The sequence below is a fragment of the Mus caroli genome, chromosome 5, assembly GCF_900094665.2.
Source record: "Mus caroli chromosome 5, CAROLI_EIJ_v1.1, whole genome shotgun sequence".
Taxonomy (NCBI): domain Eukaryota; kingdom Metazoa; phylum Chordata; class Mammalia; order Rodentia; family Muridae; genus Mus; species Mus caroli.
Window position 1 is genome coordinate 26,517,501 of NC_034574.1, and position 11,229 is coordinate 26,528,729.

Below are 11,229 nucleotides of genomic sequence, written 5' to 3' on the forward strand. Positions count from 1 at the left end.
AATCCCACCAACAATGGAGGAGTGTTCCTCTTTCTCCACATCCTCGCCAGCATCTGCTGTCACCTGAATTTTTGATCTTAGCCATTCTGACTGGTGTGATGTGGAACCAGTTTACATGTTGTTTTACTTGTTTGTGTTTATGCTTATCAGTTGCTTGGCTGATTTCTACAACCACGGCCGTCACCTACAATGGCTGTCGCCCTCCAGAAAGGGCATTCATGTTCAGTCTTCATTAGGCCTTTTTCTTCATGTAGCCTAGGTGACCTCTAAACTGCTTTTGGTTCCTGTAGAGTTTCATTCTGCACATTCTGTAGATGGTCACAACACATCCCTAATGGCTGTGGCTGGGTGCTTTCACTTAACAGGATGCATTTCAGACCTGTTGATGTTGTATATGTAATTCATTCATTTTCATGGCTGAGGAATATTCCGTTGTACAGACATACCATGTCTTGTTTTTCTAGTCACTAATTCAAGACCCTTCATTTGTTTTTACCTTTGACTTTTATGGATTGTGCTGTTGTAAACATGCGTACATAATCCTTTATTATACTTGTTCTTAAAGCTTACTTCTGTTTTCTCTTCCCCAGAGTTACTCTGCTGTGTTTTTCATTTTTTTTTTAAAGGGCATCTTTTAAAGATCTCATCATGTGTTAGTGTGTAAAGTATTCACTCCAGAACTCAATCTTAACATGAGACTGTTTACTGTCATAGGCTGTGTGTGTTAGGCATCTGGATAGAGCTGCACCTCAGCCCCTCCTAGGTTGTGCAGATGTGGTGGCCAGCGCTTAATCTCAGCAATCTATTGGAAAGAGTTTCATTGTAAGCCCATTGGTGTGGCTGATGGCAGGATGCTGTTCTCCCTTGGGACTGCTGATCCCAGGGCCTCAGTTGGTGCTAGCTGCTACCTGGAAGCTGCCTTTAGTTCCTCTCTAGGGCCTCGCCATAGGGTAACGCCTAAGCTGGCAGATGGAGGGACCACAGCAAGCCAGCAGGGAGGTGGAGAGTGTGCACAGGAAAGCACTCCTACAGCATAATCTGTGGACACGATGCCCAGTTCTCATCGCCTGTTAGATCCAGCCACACACAGGGAGGAACTCCAGTACCCAGAAGTGAATGCCAGGATGGCTGTGTACCATGCTTGGGAAGCCTGCCACATGTAATGCTTGTTTGATTTTTCCTGTGGAAGGTCAAAGTTCAGGGCAGGCATTGCTATACTACACACCTGGCACAGTGCCTGCTGCTGTGAGTCACTTGTAAGGTGAGTTAAAGCACCCGAGAACCCTTCAAGGGCAGTGATAGTTGATGTAAGCTCACAGTAGTCAAGGCGCAGTGACATACAGGAATGACAATATGGAAGTAAAACTATCTGGACACGAGTTAGCATCTAAGCAACCAAGGAGGAGCTAGGATGGAAAGGTGAGCCTTGGGGGACAGACAAGTGAGGGCTGGACACAGGGCTCAGGGCTGTTCTGAAGAACAGCTTGCTAGCAGAACCACTGCCAGACCAGGAATCTGGAAGGTTAACAGGATCCTGCAAGATAGAAAAGAACTTGATTTTCAGCCAGAATGTTTCAATTAAGATCAATATTAGCTTGTTTTTACTGCTGTAAACTCACCATGATCTTGGTTGCTTTAGACAACGTAGCCATGTTGTCTTACAGTCCCAAGAGAATGGATCTGTCTGCTCTAAGAATAAGGAAAGGCACAGTAGTGCACCTGGAGGAGGCTCACAGGGAGACGCTGGCCAGGGCTTCACCCACAGACATAATCTTTGAGAAATCATGGAGAAGCAGAAATGTCCTTGATGACTGGAGAGGGAAGACGTACTGGAGTGGTTGTCTCTGAGTAAGATGGTGTTCAGACTTCCAGAGGAGTACAGGCATCAGTCCTAACAGTGGGAGAGCCAAGAAACAACCATCGCAACGGAAGCAGACTCCTCTTTCCTCTCCCTTGCTATTTCATATATGTATGTGTGTGTGGTGTGAATGTACCACGTGTACCACATGTGGGACACATGTACATGTATGCACACATGCATGTGAAGGACAAAGACTGACATGGGGCGCCTTCACCTTGTATATCAAGGCACAGTCTCAGGCTAAATTAAATCCTGCCATGTCAGATGCTCTAATCAGCCAGTTTGCTCTGGGGAGTCCCTGTGTTTAGGACCTCCAGTGTCTTGAGGAATATCACAAGGCTTTTCTGTCAACCTTGTCCTCTTCAGTAATTTATTAGTGACCTGATAACACAGAGCTTAAGGTTGATCTCCACTCTCCTTTACTGATGTAGTAAGGAAGTCTACTCTTTCAGCCTCTGGTTTTCCCTTGCTTTAAAATTGATAGAATTGGATGACATCCCTAATCATGGTTTGGGGAAAAGTAATACATTTTAAGAATGTCTTTAGAGTATGATATTCTAATAAGACTAACTATATGCTTATATTCTTGCAAAAGAACTTTCCATAAACCTCCAGACTAATTGGTTGTTAGTTTTAAGAATCACCCCTACCACAATGTCCCCAAATGAAGTTAGAGTCACCTTTCCCAGTTAGTTCTTGGCCTTTACCTTCTCTGAGTGGCACTAGTCTATTTCCTAGGAAAGCTCATATGTGGATAAGGGATCAGTGCTCAGACAGGAAGGAGGATCCGCTGAGGCAGAAAGACCTGACTGGAATGTGTTCAGCACAAGATGTCTACCTGTCACTCCCCAAAACAAAGGGAACTGTGGGACAGCTTCTGTGGAGCAGAAAAGCTTAGCACCAGGAAATTGCCAAACTCAAGTCTTGTCAGCTGGAGTGATTGCCAACACGCTCTCACTTAAAAGAGGAGGATACATATATTCAGGACTAATGCTGGGGACAGTGCCGTTAAGGCAGTTGGCAGAAGCCAACATTTTCATGGTTATAGGTTAGGTAATTTTCTATATCTATCCAAGAAGAGGTCTGATCAGGGACTGACTAAAAAAATTAAAATTATTCTCTTTACTTGGCTGCATCTAAACATCTCATTTAAAGCTTACAGGAAGGAATGCTGTAGAAGTAATCTTCGACAGTACAACAGAGTGACCAAAACCAAGTAAAGACAGCCATTGTATGTGGGTGAGCAATGCTGGTATGTATGAGTGTGTGTGTGTGTGTGTGTGTGTGTGACTGTATGTGTGACTGTATGTGTTACTGTGTATGTGTGTGACTGTGTATGTGTGACTGTGAGTGTGTGTGAGTGACTGTGTGATTCTGTGTGTGTGAGTGTGTGAGTGACTGTGTGTGTGTGCTTTCCTCCTCATAGTGTGTCTGTAATTTCAGGGTTACACAAAGATGTGCCTTAGCCCGATATTTGCTCAGTTTCACAAAGGCAGGCAGGTTAGCTTATGGATCGTAGGAGAATCAGTGACAGCTAACAGCAGAGTCCTTGAGCTGTAGTTACCAGCATTGCCAGTGCCTTAGAGCTGAGTGAGAGCTGTCTGTGCTCTCCTGTAATGTTTCTGTGGTTCTAGGGCTTGAACAGGAGGCCTGTACGATCTAGGCAGTCCTTTTGCTGCTGAGCTGGCTCTCCATCCTGAGTTTTTTTCACTCCTTGGATAGTGGGCGCTGGATTCAGCAGCATATCTGCAAAAATGGACACTGAGAAAAGAGAAGCACGGTTCCTGTACAAGCATCCCATGGTTTGAGTGTCACAGTAAAATCCAGGAGTTTGTATAATTAATATGTGCTGGTAAGATAGTTTTTCAGCAAGGAGGTATGGTAGGCTTGGAAGTTGGAGATCATCAATCACTTTTTCGTTCCCACTACTGCAAATTCTATTTCTATCACAAGTTTCTTTCTGACTTTAGTTTTATACCTTAGCCCATTGCAGGTAAACTCCATTTTATTTTGGTCTTTGGACCAAGAGTTGTTGGTTGTTTTTTTGTTTTTGTTTCTGTTTTGTTTTGTTTTTTTTTTTTGTGACTTCAGTTATGTCAGCCAACTCCTTGCCAATAAAACCCATTTGTATGAGTGTGGGGAGTGACTTTCTGAGAAAGGATACAGAGGGACCATCAGTCCAAGAAGCTTTTTTTTTTTTTTTTTTTAAAACATTTGGTCTAAAATAGTTGGTAAAATATAAATGTATCATATAAACTAAAAGTGGCCAAAAGCTAAAATATAGTATGTGGTCTAAAATAACTTGCAGTTCACATGAGTCCAAGTGTTAAAAATATCTAATTATTTTTTGTTACCTTATATGGACAAGAGTTCTTATAATTCTTTAAATCTGACATTTTATTTCTTTTAGTGGTTTTTCAAATATATATATATATATATGTGTGTATATACATATATACGTATACACAGGCCATCAGATTTAACCACTTTAAACCATTCGATTACAATTTCAACTATAGACTAATATTTTGCACTAGTAGATAGAGATAGTTGCTTGTTTATTGCTAGATAGTTTGCCTTCATAAGTTGAGAATGAAGAATAAAGGGGTTGAATTTCATTTATCATTTCTCCAATTCTCTTTCCCACTTTCTTGGAATCCCGTGGCACCTTTTAAAGCCAAATGACTTAACAGATATCTACTGCTTCTGTGGATGAGTATTGTACATCTTGCAGAGGTTAGATATTGTTCACACTGTGGAAGAGAGTCTCTGTCTCCTGCATATTGGCTCCAGGGACCTCACCACCGTGCTCTTCCCTGCCTTGGCCTTCTGCTTGCAGCTGTTCTGGATACCTTGTTTTCTTGCTCAGTTCCTCTTCTGTCACCTTACTCTGTAAAGGAGGTAAATTTCCACACTGAGGATTTTTAACAAGAAAAGTCATAATCTGATCACAGTGTATTGAGAAGGAAATGAGCTGCACCTGGAAAGGTACGGAACAATCAGAGCCAGTGGCAGTCCAGCCTGCAGCTCCCTCCATGTGTAGTAGGTGCCAGTGACCATGAGAAGTGACTGCACTCCATCAGTAGTGTTTCCACTCTAGTTATGAGATAGGAGGGAAAGCTAGAAGTCAAGGTGACTGTGGATTCTTTTGTTGTTGGTTTTGTTTTTTTGTTTTTGTCTGAAAGAATAATATAGTTATCATTATTTATTACACTTAGTAATAAATATCAAGGAAAGAACACAAAATTGGGAATTTTCATGGTATTGGAGAAATAAAACTTGAATTAGGAAAGTAGAGATAGGGCATTTTGGGAGCATTGGCATATAAATATTTAAGGTTCTGAGCTCGTATGAGGTTTGCTGGAGAGTCTTGGGGTTAAGCTCAGTTATTCTTCATTGTTTCTCAGTTGAGGAGACTAGACTTGAGGCCATCTTGTATAAAGAAGACCCTGGAAATGTGGCCTTGGATACCAAGTGAATTATGTTCCAAACAAGCAGTGATATTGCTCTCCCAGAGTGCTGTAGACATGACCCTGAGATGAGGACAGGAATCACCATGGAGTTTGGCTGTGAGGAGATCATTGGTGACCTTACAAGAGCTGTTTTGGTGATGGGGAAGAAGGGCCAACTAGAGAGAAAAACAAAAGAGGAAATGCGGACCTCAAATAGACTCATTTTTTTCAGGAGGATGATTTGTAATGTGGAATGAAGAGTAACATGGGAGCTTAGCAAAGAAGTGAAGGGAAAGACTGTTCATGCTGATGGGCAAGTGGAGAGGGAAATGATCTTACAAGAGCAAGAGGAGAGGGTCAGCTGGGAGCATGGGTTCCTGGCTAAGCACTGTACACAGTACCAGAGGAAGACTTGCTGTTTTATTTCTATGCTCTCAGTGCCCAACAGGCTAGTAGCTTTTTATAAGACTGCATTTAACACAATAGAGTTAGATGTTAGCACTAACCTTACTTAGTTCAAAGTATTATCCCCTCCTTGACAGATCAGCATCTTGATCCAAAGAACCATGGCTTAATAGGGTATGCCAGCTTTAGAGTCTTCTAGGGGCTAAACCTAACACCAGAAGTCTTGGGCTCAATAAAAGGGAAACCAGACTAGGATCTCACCACCCTTCTCTCAGGAGCCATTTCGAGGTGCTGCAGATCATCCTGTGGCGGTTAAGTATTCGCCCAGTGTGGGGCTGTGAGTAGCTGCTTAGCTCGGAGAATCAGGCTTGTGTCTCACCTTTGACATTCCTGGTGTGCCTGCCTCTTACCTCATCTTTGCTTTGGGGTACTACTCATTTCTCCCTTTTCTGTCACAAGGTTGGACTGGGGATGATGGTGAAATGCGCCATCATTAGCTAGAGACAGGTGCACGCTGGGAGATGATGGAAGTGCTAAGCCAACTCGGAGCCGGGCGGAGGGCCGCTATCACTGCTACCTTCTGAGCTTCAGTTTATCTTTATCTTCGTTTCTAAAGTTTCCAGTCAGAGTGTCATGAGAACCAGAGCCTTGGAGCCAGTTGTTAATGTGCTTGTAGAAGAGAGTGGTGAGACCCGTGGGGCCATCCGTAAAAGGTGTGCACAGCTTATATGTAGCTCATCCATCCATTCCTAAAAATTATTTGGAAATGTTTCTGTGCCTAAAGTTATGATTTAGGGGTTTGTTTGGTTGAGTTTTTGAAGGATTGGAAGGCAAAAATGACACTGTGAGTTCTGAGTGATAACAGTATAAAAGGATAGAGAGAGATTAAATATTAAAAATGTTTGTTCTCTGAGAAAAATATGTTTTTATGTATATATAGTAAACATAAATATTGCAATATATAACATATACTACATACTTGTATATACTATACATATATATATATATATATACACACACACACACAAATATTATATATGCTATCGTCACCTCTCCTCCAACTCCTCCTAGATTCACACCCACTTCCTTACCCTCCCAGCTTTGTGGGTTTTTTCTTCCCACAAATGAAGTCAGTCTGTGCTACTCCTATGTCCTTGGACGTGTGGCCTTCTGTGGAAGGCAGTGACTTATGGGAGCTATACTTCCTTTCCCAGTATATCTCCCAACAGCTGTTACTTGTAGATAGTTCCTTGACTAAATGTGGGAACCCATGCCCAGCCCCTCTCTCTATGCTGGGATTCATCTGGCTTTAGATGGCACAGGCCTTATGCATGCTGTCACAGCTGCTGTGAGTTCCTCTGTGCAGCTGCTCTGCTGTGTCCAGAAGATACAACCTCAGGTTGTCACACTCTTTCTATCTCCCTTTCTGCAGTGATCCATGAACCCTAGGAGAAGGGAAGTTACAATATAGGTGTCTGATTTAGGGATGGGTGTTCTATAATCTTTTAATCTCTGTACCTTGACCAGTTGTGGGTCTCTTTGGTACTTACCATCTATTACAAATAGAAGTGCCTCTGAGGAGAGACAAGTCAGTCACATGTTAGCTAATATGTGTCTCTAGGCCAAGTGGGCAGGCTAGTGAAAGAACCATTATTGGAGGTAGTTTTAGCATATTTTTTTTTTTTTTTTTTTTGTCAAACATGTCATATTGGAGTTCACTGTGTCAAAATTTCAAGCCACACTAAATGCTTGCAGTGAGAGAGGGTGGGAGACTCCGGGTCTCACATAGCTTTGTTGCCTTTGCTTGCATAGAGGCCTTGGAAACCTGAGATCATTGAATAGTTTGCTTAGAAACAGTGCTTACCTTGAGTGCATGAAGCCCTGAGTGTGTTCCCTGGTAAAACACACTCACACTCACTCACTCACTCACTCTCTCTCTCTCTCTCTCTCTCTCTCTCTCACACACACACACACACACACACACACACTCACACACACACATTCACACACTCACACATACTTACACACACACACTCACACATACACACACACATTCATACTCATGCACATATACACACATACACAAAGCAATTAACTGGAGTTATTTATAGCTTAAATGCTTTAAATTTCTAATTACTGAAAATATTATTTGATAATATTTGTGAACTTTCAAGAGATTAGAAACTTCCCTGGGTTTATACTGATGTACTGCTCCACATTAGAGGAAGTTCGGTCTTTGTATGGACTCGCACACATCCTGTAATGGATGTCAGCATACATGGTGGTAAGTTACAGGGTCAGGGCGATGGTATGAATGCTTAGGAAAGCAGATAAGTCTCAGGGGCAAGGTGGTCTCTTCCTATTTCAGTTTTTTTTTAAAAATAATATCCATTCATGTATTCTTTTCACGTTTTTTTAAAAAACCCAATACTACTTTAAAATGTTTTCATGCATTAAAATGAAGAGTTCTTTCATTAAAACTGTGCCCCTTTAGTAGTTTAAGGATTCTTTTTAATTCTATCCTCCTTTCCAACCGTATTTTTCTGTCTTGTGTTAGGAAACCCTAATCAGAGTTGTCTGTATATTGAATTTTTTTCTTGGACATAATTGTTACTTATCAATCTGTTGTATATTTTAATCCTGTTTTCTCCTTACAGACTGGTGAATTTTCAGCTCGTTTCCTATTGAAGTTACCAGTAGATTTCAGCAACATCCCCACATACCTTCTCAAGGTAAAGCCATGCGTTATCAATAAGAGAATACGAAGACTGTGATCGTTTAGCTCAATATTTGTATGCCTTGTTTCTTCTTATTTTGTCCAGAGAGTGAATTCTAATAAGATGCTTACTTCAGGAAAATTCGTTGGAATTGTTTTCTTCAGCTATTGTACTAACCTTAAAAGTTGTTTAGGCATGAGGTTTTTGTTCAGGATGATTATACATTAGTAGTATAAATAAATAATTACACTTGGGAAAAATCAGTTTTATTTAGTAATCTTACTGGGATGGAAGACTCATAGATATTGTCCAAGGCATTCTACATATTAAAAATGTTTAAAAGGCATTTCAACTTCTTTATGTCAGCAACTGAACTCAGGTACCTTCAAAGTTGGGCTATCTCAGAGATTCATTAATCTAATTAGAACAGTATATATAGCATTCGTTAAAGTGAGGTAGAGGCCCAGAGAACAGCTATTTGAAAGAGGTCCTTACATGCTCCATAGGGAAGAGGTTGTCTCCAAAAGACTACGCGTGGCTAGTGAAAGAAACCACAGAGATCAAATAGCAAGTTCTGAAAAGGAAATGCCAAGGCAGAGGCCCAGCCTACTCAGGTGAGGATTTAAGACGTGGCAGGCTGCCCTCAGCTCTTTCAGCCTGTCCTTCTTTAGTTTCAGTCTAATCTTTAAATGTCTCTGCCTTATTGTTTTGTGGTTTCTTTTCTGAGACGGGGTTTCTCTGTGTAGCGCTGGCTGTCCTAGAACTCGATTTGTAGACCCAGCTGGCCAGGAACTCTAAGATCCACCTGTCTCTGCCTCCCAAGTTTTAGAATTAAAGGCATGTACCACCACTGCCAGGCTGAAATTTTTGCCTTCTTAATTTGATGTTGTTCCAGAGAAAAGAAATTAGTAATATCAGCCAGACTCTGGAGAATGGCTAGAAACTTGCTGTGCTCTTTGAAGAGCATTTGCACTGGGAACTCCTTGGCATGCTGCTTATATTTGGATGTTCTAACACCTAATTCTTAGGTCTGTAACTGTTTCTGTTGGAATACAAATAAAGTTAACTCTTTCAGCTCCTGGGGTTAGCATATGCTTTGTCATGATGATAGCAGGTTGCCTCACTTTGCCCAATAATTAGATGGTGAAGCAGAACTTGTGAGCACTGAGATAGCATAAGACACCCTGCTGATTTGCAGCAGTGAGCCTCATTGCATTATGGGAGGTAACTCACCATCTACTCTTAAGTTCATATTACCAATGATAACAAATACCCTTACTAATGGATTCTTTTTTAGAATGTGTGATTTAATAAATATTCTATGATATGATTTCACTTTTTATTGTAAGTGGAAATGGCTCTTAACATGATAATATCTAACTTAAGACCCTGGATTTTACTTTGGTTGAGCTAAGTCAAAGGCTTAGATAAATAAATTACTTAAGTAAAAACTCAATCAGTAGAAAAACAGTTTTCTAGCTGCTACTCTTTATTTTCAGGCGCTAGAAATTGAACACAAACTCTGGTGAAATAAAGGGAAAATGCACTCTGCTTCTGTAGTCTGTCTGCACAGCAGCACACTAGCCCGCCCTTTCACAGCTTCCAGTTCGTGTGGATTGACCTTCCAAGTCTGTTTCTTTCAGGCTCAGTTCTCTACCCTATTTGATGTGCTTGTAGGGAGAAATTGTGGTCCATAGGACAGCAGAGAGGCTACTGAAATCATTGAAGTTTGATTATTCATCATAGTATTTCAACAAAGAAAGATTATTTTGTAATTATCTGACCATGTAGGGACAGGCTCTGTGTCTGAATCCATGAATTTAGCCAAACAAAGATGAAATATTTGGAAAAAAATGGACATCCACTGAGTGTGTACAGGTTCTTTGTTGGAGGAGGGTTATAATTATTCCATAATATGGTATAGCAGTTATTTGTAAGACTAGATATTTGAAGTCTACGGGAGGATGCACATATGTTATAGGCAAATACTCTATCATTTTATGTCAAAAAACCTAATTCTCAGGCAGATTTTGGTATCCATGTGGAGTCATGGAACCAGTCCCACAAAGATAGTCAGGTATGACTGGTCTCTTTCTTGTAAGAAAGAGTTAATCATTAGAAGATACTGCTCTTAATTTTGTTAGAGTGTAAACTGGTTCTACATTCTTATTTTTACTATTTGTTTTGTGTGACATACTAACCCTAACAAAATGATACTAAAAACGCATCATCTTTTTCCTATTGTTTTCCTAAAAACTACACTTTGTAATGAAAAAAAAGAAAAGATTCTAATTTTTCTACTAAATTTTTTCATTAATTGAATAAGAAGTATTCAAATTCCTCCTCTCTCCTGTCTCTAAGAGGGTGCTTCCCCACACCAAACCTCCTGCCTCCCTGGGCCTCAAGTCTCTCCAGGATTAGGCACATCTTCTCCCACTGAGGACAGACCAGGCATTTTCATTTCTGATTTTGTTAATTTGGATAATGTTTCCGTATATCCAAGATACACAGGCTAAGGGTTTATCTTGCTTGTTGATTTTCTCAAAGAACCAGCTTTTTTGGTTTCGTTGATTTTTTTTTTTATTACGTATTTTCCTCAATTACATTTTCAATGCTATCCCAAAAGTCCCCCATACCCTCTCCCTGACTCCCCTACCCAACCATTCCCACTCCTTGGCCCTGGCGTTCCCCTGTACTTGGGGCATATAAAGTTTGCATGTCCAATGGGCCTCTCTTTCCAGTGATGGCCGACTAGGCCATCTTTTGATACATATGCAGCTAGAGTCAAGAGCTC

At 40.9% G+C, this 11,229-nt stretch overlaps 1 protein-coding gene across 1 annotated transcript in view; it reads left to right on the top strand.

Annotated features, from left to right (window-relative positions):
* Babam2 (BRISC and BRCA1 A complex member 2) overlaps window positions 1–11,229 on the top strand; it is a 430,660-nt gene that overhangs the window by 128,304 nt on the left and 291,127 nt on the right. Inside the window, exon 6 of the mRNA XM_021162018.2 lies at window positions 8,376–8,450. Within this exon, the coding sequence (XP_021017677.1) occupies window positions 8,376–8,450 (75 nt within the window). The remainder of the gene's footprint in view (window positions 1–8,375; window positions 8,451–11,229) is intronic.